General features: G+C 49.6%; 2 protein-coding genes across 10 annotated transcripts in view; one reads left to right on the plus strand and one right to left on the minus strand.

Annotated features, from left to right (window-relative positions):
• GGACT (gamma-glutamylamine cyclotransferase) overlaps positions 1–15,436 on the plus strand; it is a 34,244-nt gene extending 18,808 nt beyond the window's left edge. For 2 of the 6 annotated variants that reach the window (XM_081297728.1, XM_081297726.1), the window contains 2 exons: positions 4,893–4,944; positions 13,493–15,436. In XM_081297728.1, coding sequence (XP_081153854.1) covers positions 13,506–13,955 — 450 coding nt within the window. In that variant the 5' untranslated portion in view covers positions 4,893–4,944; positions 13,493–13,505 and the 3' untranslated portion in view covers positions 13,956–15,436. The other 4 variants (XM_081297725.1, XR_014022470.1, XM_081297727.1 and 1 more) reach the window with 4 other exon arrangements.
• Positions 15,437–15,594: 158 nt separating this feature from the next.
• Positions 15,595–17,784, minus strand: part of PCCA (propionyl-CoA carboxylase subunit alpha) — a 371,716-nt gene continuing 369,526 nt past the window's right edge. For all 4 annotated transcript variants that reach the window (XM_081297671.1, XM_081297670.1, XM_081297669.1 and 1 more), the window contains one exon: positions 15,595–15,958. In XM_081297671.1, the coding sequence (XP_081153797.1) occupies positions 15,890–15,958 (69 nt within the window). In that variant the 3' untranslated portion in view covers positions 15,595–15,889. The remainder of the gene's footprint in view (positions 15,959–17,784) is intronic.

Here is a 17,784-nt window from a genome sequence, read left to right on the forward strand (position 1 = left end):
AGAAAGTAGTTTGGGCAGGGAAATGACAGAGCTCCTATAGACAAAAAAAAAAAAAAGTTAAATGCCTCACATGCCTCCATGCCTGAGTTATGCAATCCAGAAATTCACTGAATAGAGGGTTTTCTCTTAAAAAGAAAAAAAAAAGGAAAGAAAAACAAAGATCTTGTGCTGTTGTTTTTGAAAAAGATTTATTTGAACAAGTTCATAAACTGAGGGGAGCTGCCATTTGTCCCTATATAACCATGACACAGGAAAGGGGGTTTACCTCTTAACAAGGGATTTTGTGGTCCGGAGTGGACTCCACATTGGCTTTAAGTGCTTTTTCATAGTCCAGTATATACAAAAATGGGGTTTTTATTAATATTTAGGTGGGTCCTGGAACCCACCCCAATACTAGAGAGGCCAGGGGGCTTAAGCTTGAGGAACTGGTGTGCTGGCTCCAGCCTCCATCCCAACCCCTGTCCCCTGTCCCCCCTTTTGTCACTGTTCCCACTTGATAGAGCTCAAGTGGGATCCAGCCAGCATGGTGGCCAGACCTGTAATCACAGCTACTCACAGCTACTTGGGCGGCTGAGGCAGGAGGATGCAAGTTCAAGCCTCAGCAATTTAACAAGACCTCCCTCAAAAGAAAGTTTAAATAGGATGTGGTTCAGTGGTAGAGCACCCTGGGTCCAACTTCCAGTTCCACACACACAAAAAGCTCTACATAGTTGTATATAGGTATGATAGGGTCAGATTCAGTTTGCTGGGTGGGTCCAGTTTGCTTAGCCCCAGTATAGATCAGATTTGGACTCAGAGCTCAGGCTTCTGACAGTGAATAGTACCAGGGGCAACGTGAGGACTCAGGAATGTGAGTAAATGATTCCCCTTGATGCATAGTACGTAAAAGCTTGTTCAGTAATGTGCCCTTAATTTCCTCCCTGACTCCCTTCTTGTAAATCAGAGTTTTAATTGAATTTAACTTGGGGTAATTATACAAGCACAGAAAGGATTTGAATGCTTTGGGGATAGCAATTAGTCCAAGAGCCCATCAGGCTTAATTTTGAGTTCTAGCTTCTATATTTTTAAAGGCTTAATTTTTTAGTGTTTAAAAATAGAGCTTTGTGTGTGAGAACCAGCAGTTTGCGGGGTATGGGGGGGCTCTCATTTCCTTGGGGGTGTACTACCGTGGGCACTCACCTTTTCCAGGTTTGTGTTTCTCTTTATCTGCTGCCTCCTGCCTGATTCCTTGTAGGTAGTCAATGTCTTTCCAGAGCATTTAAAGCTGGCTTTAATGATATTTTTAGAGAAACATAAATGTGTCATTGCTACCAAAAGAATTGAATCCTGATTTCCAGGCCCATTGAAAATGGAGTTCGGATGACTCCTGACCGGCTGGTTGCTGTTGGCAGAGGCCAGGTGACCACTGTGCAGCTCATTTGTTGGTTTATTGCGGTCAGTTGGGTTTGCAGTTCCCTTTAGCTCCTGATTGCATGTACTAGGCAGTGAGTCAGGTTCTTATCCTTCTAGAATGTTTTGTTAGCAAATCACTTCAAGGAGAAGAGAATGACTTTGTGTAATATTTTATAATTGTTCTTCTGGATTTTTTTAACCTGAATATGAGTTTGCTTTCCAAAACTCTCCATTTCTCACCTAAGAAACATATAAAATAAGGACTATGCTAATCTGAGCATAAGAAGTCTCTGAAGAATCCCTTTAAATAGTACTTCAGTACACAGTCAGTCCTGTTTCAGGCCAGCCAGTCAAGGGATTCGAGGCTCAATAAACATACTTTGAGCAACTGCCAGCAAGTAAGTTGAAAGCAGCCTGGAAAATAGACCAACCATGTGCTGTGTCTCTTAGTAGCCAAGTGTGGAAAATCACTGTTTGATCAACAGCCAGCAGGGCCGGGGCCCTGGATGGGCACAGAGGCTCTGACTGTGCGCCCCAGTGTCCAGGGCCACAGACGTCCCATGCACCCCTCGTCCATACCTCTGAGCAACTGACCTTGACTCTGCCACTCTTCTGTGAACCCAGGTAGTAAACACAGAGCAGTCTGTATTGTTTTGTTTATTGCATGTTGGGTTCTAGAAAGTGACTGAGCCTAAGAGGCCACCATCACTATTTGTAGAAGTACTTTGAAAATATTCAGATTCTGTGGAAACCCTAATCTAATATGTTGAGTGTCTGCTTTTGATCAGGGACTGAGGAGTGTGCTGGACTATTGACACTGGTAATAATGACCGAGCCCGAGCAGCCTGCAACCTGCCTGCCTTTCCTGAGCTCTTTTAGCGTTTATTTATAGGTCAGTTTTCTTTGAGCTCTACTTTGCATTCAGGGCTGGGGATATAGCTCAGACAGTAGAGTGCTTGCCTTGCATACACAAGGCCCTGGGTTCAATTCCCAGCACCAAAAAAAAAAAAAAAAAAAAAAAGCCTTTATAGTGGCGCATGCCTGTAATCCCAGTTACTGGAGAGGCTGAGGCAGGAGGACCACAAGTTCAAGACCAGCCTCAGCAACTTAGCAACTAAGCAACTTAGTGAGACCTTGTCTCACAACAAAAAATTAAAAGTTCTGGGGATATACTTTGCATTCAACCAAAGTCCCAGATTAGGCATACAGGAGGAGGTACTGACAGATGGCTGCCCCATGGAACCACCTAGAACAGGATCGATTGTCACCATCTCCCGGCCCTGCAGGGAGTGCCCACTGCCCACTGCCCACTGAGATGGGTCTTGTGGGTCCTAGATCACACTTCATAGCTAGAGCTATCTGTGCCGTCCCCTCTGAGCACTGAGCCCTCTGTTTCAGGCCCAGCTCCCTGGGTCATGTTAGGGTCTGGGACACTGTGTATCATAACCAAGAGTAAAATCCCATGGAACGGTTGCCAAAGGCCGTGCTCCTAGGACCCCCTAAAGCACCGTTTGTTTCCCTAGATTGTGAGGGTGGCGGGGGCCCAGCCTCTGGGTTGAAGGCGTGGTGTCCACCGGCCTGCAGTGAAGCCAGGGGGTGCTCTGCCAGCCTCATTCCGGGGCACCCAGAGGGGCCGGTGGGGCCCGGCTGCAGCAGGAAGCCCTTGACTTTCTGAGAGAGGCTGGCGAGCGGGAGATGAAAGCATCAAAGCGCCCACAGGATGCGCCGCAGCCCTGCCTGGCACGGCGCCAGGCCGCAGGGAAGGGTGACCTCAGACCCCTGGTGCTCGCAGGCCAGGCCCGAGTTTAAAGTTCACGGCATTTTGTTTTTTCACCTGCTTCCTACAGTTCTGAGAGACTTCTGAAGAATTAATGTGTAACTATATCAGACACCCGGCCTCCTCTCCTGGGAAGCAGTGTGACCACGGGGGAGGGGAAGAGACTGCACTGAGAGGCCACGGGGTTTCTGCGGAAAGTCCTCTCGGGAGAGGACGTGCCACCAGCAGTGCCGCCTGCTGCGTTTCCAGCACCCTGTCACCTGTGTGCATGCTCCGGGCAGATGCCCAGCACACAGCAGCTGCTGGTCACCTGAGGACTAGGGCAGTGGTTGGCACTGAGTGTTCAGTTGGGACAGGGTGGCCTGAGCTCCGCCCACTGTGCCCTGCATGAACTCTGCGGGATGCAGCTTGGACACAAGATGGCGAATAACAGGAGCTAAGGAGGCGCAAGTGAAAGGACAGGTGAGCTCTGTGCTGGGCAGTTCCCTGGCCAGAGGCTGTGGTGACAGCCCATGGCCCCCAGCCTGCAGTGAGGGGCAGAGCTGCTGGCCACCTCAACCTGTCCCTCTACTGCCGACAGCGGGCACGGTGCCTGATGGGTTTGTCCGTGGAGAAGAGCTGGAAGGGACAGTGCACGGATTTCCTCCTGCTTCCTTGTGTCTGAATTTGAACACAAACAGAAGGGACACTTTATTGAGGCACCTTTCGTAAAGGTCACTTTGTGAGAAAGCAGTGACTCTTTAAAATCCTTTGGCAAGTCAAGAATAAGGAAGTATCAGCCCTTTTCTCGTGCAGCTCACCTGGTGTGATTTGGGGGTGGACGGGCATGTGAAATAGTGTCCTTTGTAAACTGTCTAATCAACTTTGAAGTCCTGCCTTTTACACTCTTGCCACCAGGTGGCTAGGAGGGAAGTGAAGCAGGCGGATCCACGATCACACGGAGACTGGATCCTCTCCATTTCTGCTTCAGTGATGAAATTTGAAACGATAGATGGCCTGCGCTTCCCGAGGGACTGCCAAGCGAGTGACAGCGTGTCCAGCGGTGCCGGCCAGAGGCGCGTTGCCATGAGGGGTTTTTTTGATTTTTGTTTTTTAAAAAATATTGACAATTTAAACCAGCCAGATTTTGCTGAACTCAAACTTTTCGAGGCTCCCTGAGCCCATTCCACCTCCAGACTGACCCCTGGATGGTCGCAGTGTTCCTGGCCAGCTGGGTTTGGGACAGAGGTTCAGCTTTGGGCTCCTCAGTCCCCAGGCAGAGCACACCTCCGCCCTGAGAGTTTACCAGGAGGCAGCTCTCGCGCCCAGTATGTTGTGCTGTCCCGCGTGAGACTGCCTTTGATTCTGTTTCAGTGGTAAGAGGTGTAATCCAGGCCTAACGGGTGGGAACACAGGCTTTCAGACTTCCTCACGGCCACATCTGTTAGAGTAAGGGCAGCAGCATATGCCACAAACTGTACTTTCTCCCAGTATTTGTTACAGTATCACAAAGAGAAAGGGATCCTATCCCATGACAGGACCTGCCCGCTTCTGGCCTCGGGGTGCACTTGGGGTGCTCCTTGGTTCTCCAGTTTATTAGCCATGACAAGCCACCTCTTGGCTATACACCATTTTGTCCACAATTTGCTTTTCTGATTCAAAGCGAACATGAGTGCCTTAATCCTCTAATGGGAATTAATTGCTTGTTTCGGTGCTTAACTCTGATCCTTTCTCCATCCCACAGGGACAGGTTGCTTCCTGAGGATCTCTGTGTGTTCAAAACATAATCAAAAAAGGTAAGGATGTTTTTCTTAGGAGAGAAGCCAGAAATGCAGAACGATTTTTGTTGCAGGAGGCAGCCATGTTTTCAAACTAACGTTACATTATAAAGGATGTATTTCCTAGAAAAGAAGGTTAACTTCTATTGCCTGGTTTCTTGTTTGGGAATAAGCTATCATTTGCTGCAGAAGAAGGTCACGTTCTGGGGCTCATCACGATCCTCCTGCGTGGTGTCCTCTTCTGAGCACTGTTGCTTCAAAGCAGTGAGACCATAGCCTGTACCCAGATGGCTTGGTTTCCTCTCCCACTTCTAGGTACTCATTTATATTTCTAGAGGCTTGATCAAGAATGCAGGGAGCAGATCTTTTTGTAAGATCTTGCTAAAGAAGGCAGTTGGAGTAAGGAGGTCAGGGAGGAGGGAATGGGCTGCATCCGGGGCTCGTGCCTGGCACACAGTAGGCAGTTGATAGAGACTGGCTCACAGGGAAACATGACAGACTCTCCCCCAGACCTGGGTGGTGGAGGTGGCTTTAGAGTTAGGGCTGCCGTTGTCACAGTGCACTGTGTCCTTAAACATCTAACCACAGAACACTGGGCCACCCCATCTGATGTGGCTCTGCGGGGCTGGGCCCATGTGGTGTCTGGTCCTGTAGAACCCTGCTCCTTGAGTGTCACTGTTCAGGCTGCTTGGGGACCTCTACTTCACATTAAACCAGATCTGAACAGCAGCCCTGCTCTTGCTCTGGAAAAGCCCACCAGTCGCACCTAAGCTGCCCCGTCTGTTCTATATTAAACCAGGCTCTTGTATTTCATCCAAGACTCTCGCCATCACCAGGGTGGTGGGAAGCACCGGGGTGCCGGAGGCCCAGGGCTGAAGACGCAGTACCTTCCCACAACTCTCAGGCAATGGCCCTTCCCATGTGTGGCCCAAGGGGCCCGCTTGGTCAGCGCAGGGTTCCCATGCTGTCCCAGGCCCAGGAACCCAGGCACGCTCTGCGTCGTCCTGGACACTGAAGTGTACTTCTCATGTGTCCCACTGGCTGCGATCTTCACAGCAGCCTTGGAAATGGCTGCACGTGACAGCAAGGAAGGCACATTAAAGCCCCAGCTGGGAGACGTAAAGGGACAGTAAAGGTTAGAGCAGAGATCAACAAAACGGAGAACAGAGGAAAACAATAAAATAGGAGTCAGTAGACGGAAAAGAAGGGCAAAGTTGACCAAATAACTAACACCAGAAACCTTACGGAAATAAAAAGGGCCACAGGAGGGGTGTGGACAGCTACCTGCAACCAAAGGGCTGGCCAGGTGGAGCAGCCGGATTCCAGAACCCCAGCCAGACGGCGGAAGAGGTCACCACCGACAGCTGCTGAGGAGAGTGAGAGAGAAGTGCTCACCCCACACTCCCCCAAAGGAAAAGCCCAGGCCCAGATGGCTTCTCTGGTGAGTTCTACCCAATACTTAAAGAACTAGCCGCAGTCTTCCTGAAATCAATCCAGATTTACTCCAGGAAGCCAGCATGACCTTAGGACTAGAGCCGGCAAGGACATGAAGAGGTCTGCAGACTAACTCCCCCATGAGGACTGATGCCACATCCTTACGAGGACAGAGCCCACAGAATTCACCATCCATTAGAAGTATCATGTTCATGGTTAAGTGGGATTTACCCCAGGAATAGGAGGGTGGGTAAACATACAAAAATCCATCACTTTGCCTGCTTAGCGGTCACACCTGTAATCTCAGCAACTCAGGAGGCTGAGGCAGGAGGATCACAATTTTGAGGTGAGCCTTAGCAACTTAGCAAGACCCTGTCTCAAAATTTTAAAAAGCTCAGAAGTAGAGCTTTCCTGGGTTCAATCCCGTGTGCTCCCCTACCACATACACTTTAACCACCGTGATATGCTACATTACAGAACGGAGGAAAAACCCTGATACAGAAAAAGCATCTGACAGCATTCAGTGCTATTTCTTGGTAAAAACGCTCCAACTAGGCGTGGAAGGAAATGACTTCAACAGAGCAGCGTCATCTGTGGAAAGCCTCCAGCTTACCACTCTCACCCCGAAGATCAGGAACAAAGCCCTCACGCCTGCTTTCACCACCTCCACCCAACACGGTAGTAGGAGACTCGGCTGGAGCAGTCGGGTGAGAAAAAGAAACAAAAGCCATCCAAATTGGAAAGAAGTGAACTTGACTCTGTTTGTAGACCCCATCGTCTTGTCTATTAAAAAAACCTAAAAATTCCACCAAAAAAAAAAAAACCTATTAGAAAGAATAAGTGAATTCAGTAAAGTTTCAGGATACAAAATCAACACAAGTCAGCTGTATTCTTATAGTCTATAACAATGAACCATTGGACTAGCATCAAAAAGAATAAAATACTTAGAAATGAACTAAACCAATAAGCTTAATCAAGTGGGTAAAAGATTTGTACACTGAAAACTATCAAACATTAAATGAAATTAAGACACAAAAGGAAAGACATCCCATATTTGTGATCTGCAAGATAATATTGTTAGAATGTCGATACCACCTCAAGTAGTCAACATACATAACACAATCCTTATCAAAACCACCAGAAATAAGAAATTCCATCCTAAAATTCATACAGAATCTCAAGTCTCCCCCAAAAGAAAAAACACTATTAAAAAATGACAGTATTGGAAGTTGCATTCTTCCTGATTTCAGAATTTACTATAAAGCTGCAGTAATCAAAATGGTGACATAATAGTATAAAGATAGACATTACACCAATGAGACAGAGTAGAGGACCCATAGATTTATTCCTGTGTATACAGTAATGAGCTTCATCAAGGTGTCAAGACCATTCAATGGGGAAAGGACAGTTTATCAATAAATGGTGTTGGGAAAACTGGATATCCTCACATGCAAATGAGTGAAATTAGACCCTATTTCATATTTAAAAATTAAAATAGATCAAAGAGCTCAAAATTTAGAGCTAAGTGTATAAAACTTAGAAAAACAATTTGGGAAAAGCTTCATGACTTGGATTTGGCAGTGACTTCTTGGATATTACACAAAAATCATAGGCAACAAAATTAATGTCTACCCACAGAACATTAAATTAAAAATGAATTGGACTGCATCAAAAATGTTTTCATGTATTAAAGGTCACAGTCATCAGAATGAAAAAGCAACCCGTGGAATTAGAGCAAATGAGTGCAAGCCATATATCTGGTAAGGGGTTATTATCCAGAAAATAGAACTCCTAAGACACAACCACAAAAACCCAGCAACTCAATTAAGACATTGGGTAAAGGACTTGAAAAGACATTTTTTCCAAAAAAGAGAGATGGCCAATGAGCACAGGAAAAGATGCTCAAGGTCACTAAGCCATAGGAAAATGCAAATCAAAACCAACAACGAAACAGCGCTCACACTATTAGGATGGCCACTATCGGAAAGCAGCCGCAGAGCAAGGGCTGGGAAGGCCGAGGAGAGACTGGAGCCCTCTGACGGTCATGCATGTAACAGGGTGGATCAGCTGGGAGACAGGGTGGCGGGCCCTTAAAAAACTGACCATGTGAATTCATGGTTCCACACCCAGAATAACTCAAAGCAAGATTTCCAAGAGGTATTTACACACCCGTGTTTGTAGCAGTGCTATTCACAATAGCCAAGAGTTAGAAGCAACCCGCGTGTCCCTCGGCAGATAAATGGATAAGTAGAATGTGGTATAGCCATATGGTGGAATATTACAGAGGATTGAAAAGGAGGAATTCTGACCCAGGCTGAAGGAGTGAACCTTGAGGACCTTATGCTAAGTGAAGTAAGCAGTCACTAAAAGACAAATGGGACATGATTTCATTTATGTAGGGAACTTAGGTTAATTAAGTCTGCCCTATGTGCTGGGCACGTGCCAAACTTGCCCCTGCACTGCATGGGCTTTCCTTCTCCTGTAGTTGTGGCCTTCTCTTCCCCTTCCTCTTGTCTCAGCAGCAGAGGTGCGTCCCCTTTCGGTCCCTGCTGTCTGCCTGACATCTCTGGCCATCGCTATCCCTCCCTCTGGTGCCCACAGTGGACCTCACTGGTTGCTCGTGGTGAGCCGGGAAGCCTGTCACCACATCCTCCACGTGCTCATCCATCCCACTGCTTCCTGTCTGTTGCACATCAAAGGTGAAGACACCGTGTCCCTGAGGAGGGGCTGGGCCGTGCAATGGGAGGAATAAGAAGTGGGAGAGGGGCAAAGAGTGAAAAAGAAAACCCACTAGTCTACATCATAACCTTTCATAATCCAGAGGGTCATGGAAAGACCCACACGTGTGAACTGTCTCCTACCCTGTGGTACTCTGTATCACCTCAGGGCCCTGCCAGCAGAAAGGCCATTGCCAGGTGCAGGCCCTCAAAACTCCAGAACAATGAGCTAAATGAACATCTTTTCTTTATAAAGTTACTCAGCCTCAGGCATTTCATTACAGTAACACAAAACAGACTCAGACACTACTCAAACAACCTATATGGCCAGAGAGGAAAGCATGCCACAAAATTTTGAAATAAAACAAAAGTGATGAGTTAAATCCCCCATACTACAAAAAGAGAAAGAAAAGAAAACAGAATTGAGTGGTAATTGACATAGCCTGGAACCACCAGAACCTAATCTTAGGTTCCTGCATAATGAGAAGGCCTTGAGGTGTCAGCTGACGGGTGTTTCGGAATCACAGGCCAGAGGTGTGTGAGGGCAGGGCTGGGAACAGGGAGGGCTGAGAGGCTGCGCAGGACAGAGACCCCAGGCTCCCCTCAGGCCCAGCGGAGGACAGCAGGCCACTCCTAGAGAGCTTGGCAGGAACACCTGGGTACTGGGAACACAGACCCATCTGAGGGTGGCTGTGAGTGACACTCGCCAAAGTGGGGATTTTACTGTCTGAGTTGCCCAGTCTGTCCTCGGAGCTGGCCCAGAGCTCGCTCCCTGTCTACTCCAGTCTCACTTCCACAGTATCTCAGCTGTCATTGTGAACGGCTGGCCAAGGACTGCGACAGCTGAAGAGACCTCGAGGAGACCGACGGGAAAGAGGAAGTCAGAGGACAGCCAGGGGAGGAGGAGGACATGGGCCTGGGAAAGAGCAAGAGGCTCAAACTGGAGGAGAGGAAAAGACGCTGGAGAGAAACGGGGGGCGAGTAGCAGAAGTGGAAGGAGAAGTAGGAAACCCTGTAGCGGAGGAGGAGAGATCAGCGGTCACTCCAGGACATGCCCCTGGACATGGGGAGACCCAGGAGGAACCGGAGGGAAGAGGCAGGGCCTTCCTCAGGACCAAGATCAAGAGTGTGCAGGCTGGATTCCAGCACCAGGAACCCAAAGGGAGTCCCACCAGCCTCATTTCAGAATCCAGGGGCAACGCGGAAGCCCAGAAAGGAGATGCAGTTCCGCAGGCTGCGCATGACCCCAGAGCACGGCCTCGGCAGGAACCAGGGCTAGAGATGCCCCTCACTCCTGGGGGCTCTAGAATCCTTCGTCCGCCATATCTTTAACCCCAGGTGGGAAAGAGAAGTCTCAGCAAAGCGAGGGAGTGGGCCCAGGGTCCCCCCAACACAGAGAGCCACAGGCTGCGAGGGTCAGCAGTGTCCCCAGGCCAGGCTGGGCAGAGGGCTCTGCAGGCGCAGGCCCCACAGGAAGCAGCAGCGAGGAGAGCAGGAGCCAGCAGGTTCTGACGGTGCTTCCCACCACGGTGACAAGCCCAAAGCAGTCTTCATGAAGAAGAGACATTGCCCAGGAGAGGAAATTTAACCACAGGGCGCTACGGTCTCAGCTGAGAGGTGTCGCCACCGTTCCCAGGCTGAAATGATGAGCACTGGACCAGAAAGGTGCGGAGTCTCTTGGGAGGACTGGGGACAGGGGGGAGGGCACGTGTGTGTTGGCTGCCACGCCCCCCACGGTGGCTGCTGAGTGCTTCCTTCCACAGTTAATGAAGAGTCAGCGCAGACAGGTTAAGGAATCTACTCTACAGTGTGTGGCCCGTGTGAGGCCCATGTGAGGCCCCGGAGTTCAGCAGGTGATCCATTCTAAAGTCAGCGCTCTATACTGTGCTCATCTGCTTCAGGGTAGAAGGGAGACATGTTTTTTTGTTTTGTTTTGTTTTTTTAAGAGAGAGAGAATTTTTTAATATTTTTTAGTTTTTGGCGGACACAACATCTTTGTTGGTATGTGGTGCTGAGGATCGAACCCGGGCCACACGCATGCCAGACGAGCGCGCTACCGCTTGAGCTGCATCCCCAGCCCAGGGAGACATAATTTAAAGCATCAAGAAATAGTATTGGCTCGGGAAGCTGAGGCAGGAGGATCACACGTTCAAAGCCAGCCTCAGCAAAAGCGAGGTGCTAAGCGTTTCAGTGAGACCCTGTTTCTAAATAAAATACAAAAATGGGGTGAGGATGTGGCTCAGTGGCTGAGTACCCCTTAAATCCCCAGTACCAAAAAAAAAAGAAGGAAGGAAGGAAGGAAGGAAGAAAGGAAGGAAGGAAGGAAGGAAGAAAGGAAGGAAGAATGAAGGAAGAAGGAAGGAAGAAGGAAGGAAGGGAGGAGGAAGGAAGGAGGAAGGAAGGAAGAAGGAAGGAAGAAGAAAGAAAGAAAAGAAAGAAAAGAAAGAAAGAGAAAGATCCGCAGTATAAGGAGTAGCAGTCAGCAGTGTGGAAATATCCAACAGGACTCAGAGTGTTGCCTCTGTGGAGTGGATGGACAGGGAGTTGCACTTTCTTGCAAAGCTATTTACAGGCCCCCGATGCACCTTTTGGTTCTTTTTTGCTATGCTGGGATTGAACCCAGGCCTCCTGCACACCAGGCCAGTGCTGTGCCGCTGAACCCCGCCTCGAGCCCTCCCAGGAAGTGTTCTGAGCTCCTGCACCGGGAGCCCCATCGCCAAGGCCTCTGTCCAAGAAGCCTGCAGAGGGCTGAGAGGCAGGGCTTTGAAGAGGCCCAGCTCCTCCTCAACGTGTATCTCCAGGTTTGTCGGAGTCTCTCGTTAGGTAACAGTCTGGCCCAGACCCAGGTGAGCAGTCAGTGTTTACCTTCCCCGGGGGCAGGGTGGCTGCTGGCAGTCACAGTGAGTCCGTGAGGCACCATCCTCCTGGGACCTGGGGAAGGAAGTGCACAGGTGCCGTGGCTAGGCCTGTGGTCCTACCTGTAGGACCAAGCGCAGACGTAGTACCAAAACATCCCTCTCTCTGGGGCTGGATTCGGGGGACTGTTTTACATATACGTTTGCTTATAATTATCCCTAATGTTTCTATAACAAATATTTATTGTGCCAATTTCAAAGTCCTTTTAAAAAGATTGAAAATTAGTGGCTTAAGAAACTGGAAGTTCTACAAGGCTTTGGCCGAAACCAGGCTGTTCCCCACTGGACAGACAAGTGTGTCTTGAAAGGGCTGCTTTCTCCAAGAAAGCAGCTGTAACGGTGCCTGGCGTTTCCTGGGACCACAGTGCCCACCGCATGGTGGTCAAGAGCAGGGTCACAGGAGCAGCTGTTCACCAGGGCAGGTGTCTGACAGGTCACTGCTGGGGCCCTTTCAAGTGTCCTCTGGCCTTGAAGCTGTTCCACTAGGGGGGATGGGCCAGTGAGGTGTGGGTGTGAGGAGGTTTGTGGTATCAAGAGGTCAGGCCTGTGGTCCTGAGAGAGGTGGCCTCTGTCAGGTGACGCCTGGTAGGCTGCTGGCACTCAGTGGGCAGCTCAGGAAGGAGGTCCCCTGTTGCATGCTGACTCTGTGGCTCCCCCTGAGCTTGTTGGGCTGCCTGAGCCAGGAGACCTGGGTGGTCTGTGCAGAGCGGCTCTGGGGAGGGGTCAGTCTGCAGGTGGCACAGAGGTGTCTGGCATGCCCCATCTTCCTGTTAGAGCAGACTGGTGTCTTGTTTCTTTGAGCTTAGCTCTGGGGGCCAATAGGTCCCAAAGTGAAAATCAGGGCTACCAAAAAGTTCTCTCAAATGCATGAGAGATTGTTGAAATCACAAACGTTTGCCTCTTCTCCAGACCAAGGGTTGGCAGACTACAGGTCTGGCCTGGCGCTACTTCAAAAGGCCCGCAAGCTAAGAATAGCTTGTACATTTTTAAATGGCTGAAAAAAAAGTCAAAATCTTTCATGACATGTGAAAATTGTAAGAATTTCCAATTCGTGTCCATTAAGAAAGTTTGATTGGAGCCGGTGCAGTGGTGCAGGCCTGTAATCCTGCTACGTGGGAGTCTGGGGCAGGAGAATCACAAGTTCAAGGCCAGCCTGGACAACTTAGGGAGACCCCCATCTCAAATATTTAAAAAGAAATTAAAAGAGCTAAGGATGCAGCTCAGTGGTAGACTGCGTGCCTAGTGTGCAGAGGCCCTGGGACCACCACTCCCCACTGAGGGAGAGAAGGAATGGAGGCGGGGGGGGGGGGGCGGTAAGTTTGGGAGCTGTCCCCATCCTCAGTGTGTCTATGGTCAGCACCGTGGAGTGGCCCTGAGGGAATGCCAGCCAACAACGCCTGCTGGACATTCTCTCTGGCGCTTTCCACACAGTTTGCACCCCACACGCGGGGGTGGCAGTTCTTCCCACTTCATGACATGCCTGCACCCTCTCTCCTGCAGCCCCTGCAGACAGATGGCCCTTGTCTTCGTGTACGGCACCCTGAAGCAAGGCCAGCCCAACCACAAAGTCTTGCTGGACTGCGCCAATGGCTTTGCAGCCTTCCAGGGCCGAGGACGCACGGCCAAGCCTTACCCCCTGGTGATTGCTGGTGAACACAGCATCCCCTGGTTGCTCCACCTCCCGGGCAGGGGCCACTGTGTGCTGGGCGAGATCTACAGGGTGGATGAGCACATGCTGGGCTTCCTGGATGACTTTGAAGGCTGCCCTGACATGTACCAGCGCACCAAGGTGCAGGTGGAGGTGCTCACGTGGGAGGGCAAGGGCTTCCCGGGGGACAGCGTGCAGTGCTTTTTGTACAGCACGGCCACCTACCCGCCCGAGTGGGTCCACCTCCCCTACCATGAGAGCTATGACTCGGAGGGACCCCATGGGCTGCGCTACAACCCACGAGAAAACAGGTGAGAAGGGCCGGTGGGGCCACGGTGAAGAGAGGGCACTCTGCTGGGAGACCTCAGCTCAGTCTGTACCCGAATGCTACAGCAGACTGGTGCCCTTTTCAACAGACATTTGCAAAACTCAATCGGGGAAAAAAGAAACCAATCTATCTTTTAGTGGAATCGATTTTGCAAATAATTTTGACATCCCAACAGCAAGATCATACTCCTGAATCTTTCCACCCAGTACCACCTCATTGCTTGCTGCTTTAAGGGCCTCATGGGCTTCTGAATGTACTAGAGGAGGAAGCCTCTGGATCTGAATTCCCCTGAGTGCACTGGAGAACTCATATGCTCTCCTGCTTCCCTCCACTCTGCTCTCCTCTGAGGATGATGTCCTCAGTGACTGGAAAGATGGCTGCCGTCAGGTTGGCAGCTGGCTGAATTGATTCTAGCCTGTAGCACCAATAAAGGAAATTCGAGTAAATACTTATTTTGGGTGGTTCAATATAATAATAAGAAAATAAAGAAAAGCATGCTGTACTGGAAATATAGCCTCATTCTTCATAATTATGAGAACACACACAAACTACTGAAGATGGCACTTAAAATTCAACAAAATGTTTTGGGAATTAAAATATAAAGGTGTTGGTGTTTGTTTGACTCTTATTTTTAAATTTATTTGAATCTAGCAAAATAATGAACACCCACTTGCTGGCATATGCAGGTGAGCACCCAGGTTTCACATGGAGGTTCATCTGCACCCAGACCCCTGCAGCCAGCCCGTCACACCTCCTGAAGGCACAGGACTTGGGGGTGGGCCTTTCGAGAAGAACCAACACATTAGCAATTTGTTCTTCAGGCCTGACAGAAGGCTTAGCTTCCAAATACAAACAGCACTTAAAATAATGTTAGCAAGGCACCAAGTACCAATTACTGCCCCCTCCATCTGACGGTCTGTCAGCGGGCTTCACGTCGGTGAGCGGCTCTGCTGCTCGACTCTTCTGCTCACCAGCAAAGTCTGCGGTGGATTCCAAGAACTCAGAACAAATGGAAATGCAGCTGCTGCTCCTCAGTGGCCTCGTTCTGGCTGGGGAGCTCACTCACTTTTCAACTTAATGGTAGACTGTGGTCGCTAACTACATCTGGCACAAAAACATGATCATTATTTTTAGCCTCTTTTTCTTAACTGGAAACTTGCTTCACAGAACACAAAAGGCAAGGCTGGGTGTCAGCTGAGGAGCTTGGGTGAGACGGCCTGAGGGCCCAGCCCCTGGCGTGGGGACGGGACCTGGACAGTGCGCCTGTCCTCGGGACAATGCAGGCCGTGGCCCAGTTCAGCCCGGGGGCCCTAAAGTCACCTGCTGAGGACTCGGCCATCCAGCGTGGCGCCTGGATAGAATCACAGCAGGAAGGAGTTTTGAGAAGTCATCCTGGCCACCTCGTCCTTAGGAAGTCAGATAATCAGCCCCAGGAATTAGTCTTCAATTACGGAAGAAGGAAGGTGATCAGATGGCAAATGCTGATTTACTAGAACTGGAGGCAGAGAACTGGAATCCACATTTCTAAAAGGGATCACAGTGAATGCTAGTGTTACATCAACTGGCACAGCCTGTCGCTTATGTGTACGTTGTCTTCATTCGAAAAAAAGGGCAAACTAATATTTAGTCAGATGCTTGGTTTTATTGATTAATTTTGACACCAGGAAATTTCACAGAAGTACAAATCATAGGAAATCTCACAGAAGTACAAATCATATGTATAACTGTTTTTATATCAATACAAATTTCCATTGGTGATTTTTTTGGCAGAATGTCGGTTTTGACTCTTCTGTGGAATAAATACGAGATGTAGATCCGGCTGCACAGGAGTGTTCCCGTGAAACACTTGACTAAATCGAGTGTGAGAGAATAATACAAATGGCTAATTAAGTCGGGTGATGCCTGAAAGGCTATAAATACTTCATTCCAGCTCCACGAGCAGATCCCCTTCTCCGACTGTGTCTCCAGCTTTACAGTGCACCAGCTTCACCTAGAATTCAAAAAATGGGGAGAGAAGAGAATCATAAGCTCCAGTCCGAAGGCAGCGACCCCTACTCCTTCTCTGGAGGGAACTGACTTTTGGGCCAGGGAGCTGTGGCCTGGGGGCATCCTGAAGATCCTTAGGATGTCCCTCACCTCTCCCTCTGCACCTCTTCTGTCCTTGTCAGCCCAAAGAATGTATATGTATACACACACACACACACACACACATACACACACACACACACACACACACACACAGTCCAAATAGATGCTGTTGCAAAGGAGAAGCTCCCCAGCCAATCTCAGCCCCCCGTGTGACGAGAAATGCGACCTTCAGAAGCCTCGAGGCCTGCCCTTGGTGGAATGATATGGAACGTGGGACTATGCCCTCTCATTCTATCCATTTCTCCTCAGTGTCGTCAAGTTGTGCTCACCAAATTTGTGTTCAGATTTAAAATGAGCAGGGAGGGGCCAGAGTGTGTGGAGACGGTCCTGTGCCTTCCTGGAGGCAGCCACTTGGGTGTGAAAGAGCACATGGGTTTGTACTGACTGGCAGCACCGGCCGTAGGCAGACACCCAAAATGCCAGTGACGTCTGGGGTGGCGCGCTGTCCGGTGTCCCCGCCATTTGTGGTGAGGGTCCAGCCAGGCTGTTTTATCTCAAACTAGAGCTGAGTTTTTAAGAAGGATGTGAACCCGTGCAGGAATATTCCAAAGCCCTCTCAGCAGATGCCATTTGGACTGCAGTGCCTAAATGACAATCCTGATGTCTCCTCTGATTATGTGTGAGGTTTTACAGTCACTAGAGTAGAGACCCTGTCCACTGTGAATCCTTTCTCTAGGAGGAAATATGGCTCCCTCGGCCCAGGGGAGGGGGGTGGTGCAGAGGGACTCCAGCTAGCAGGGGTGGGGCCAAAGCACAGAATTGCTCACACCAGCAGCCCCTGAGAAGCAGCTCTGGGCTGCTGAGGGCAAAGGGTCCTGCCTCCCTTGAGACTGCTCCATGACGAAATCCAAAGACACGCAATGGGGCTCACACTGCTGCAGGAAGCGAGGCCACGCTCAGCCTAGCCACTCGGGGACCCTCAGCCTGCAGCTGACACCCTTCTTGATCCCCCACAAATCATCACAGATGAAATGTTAAATAATCCCAAAGAATAATTTTTATGTGAACAGAAACCTACATTTTCTTGTCCACTTTTTTAAATGTCATCAAAATTTTGAAAGGATTCCTGAAACACCACAAATCATGCCCTCCTACTCTGCCAAACCTCCCTGACAAGGTGGGGCCACCTGTACCTGCTCCAGCCTGGCAGCCGGCTCAGGGCTGGCCAGTGTGCATGGGGACCTCTGCTCTACCTGCTGGGAGCTACAGGGAACCCCCTTGTCCTTCTCTGAGAATCAGTCCCTTTGACTTCTGGAGTGACAGACGGAGGCTGTGTGTGTCTCTGATGTAAACCTGGTCATGAACTGATGGATCTCTCTTTAGACCCAAAGTCCCCACGGTGTGGCCACAGGGCAGGCCACAGTCAGCCTTTGCTGCTGTTGTCATGCCGATCATGCTCCACTGTGCAGATACTAACAAACCAGACACCCTTCAGAAAAGGGTCATTTTCCACTAATGGCATCCCCTGAGTTCTGGGAAGAAAGTGAAACAATTGCTTCACAGGCTTTTTGTTTTCCTCAAAGAAAAAATATATTCAAGAAGTTTCACTCTTAACAAATTTCAGTACTGTCATACCTTTCTCCTCCTTTTCTCCCTGAATCATTAAGGTCCACGTGTGTGCAAGGGCTGCAGATCCTCATGATCTACAACTGAATTGTTCTCTTCATG

The sequence above is a fragment of the Spermophilus citellus genome (assembly GCF_964194105.1).
Source record: "Spermophilus citellus genome assembly, chromosome: 1".
NCBI classification, from domain to species: domain Eukaryota; kingdom Metazoa; phylum Chordata; class Mammalia; order Rodentia; family Sciuridae; genus Spermophilus; species Spermophilus citellus.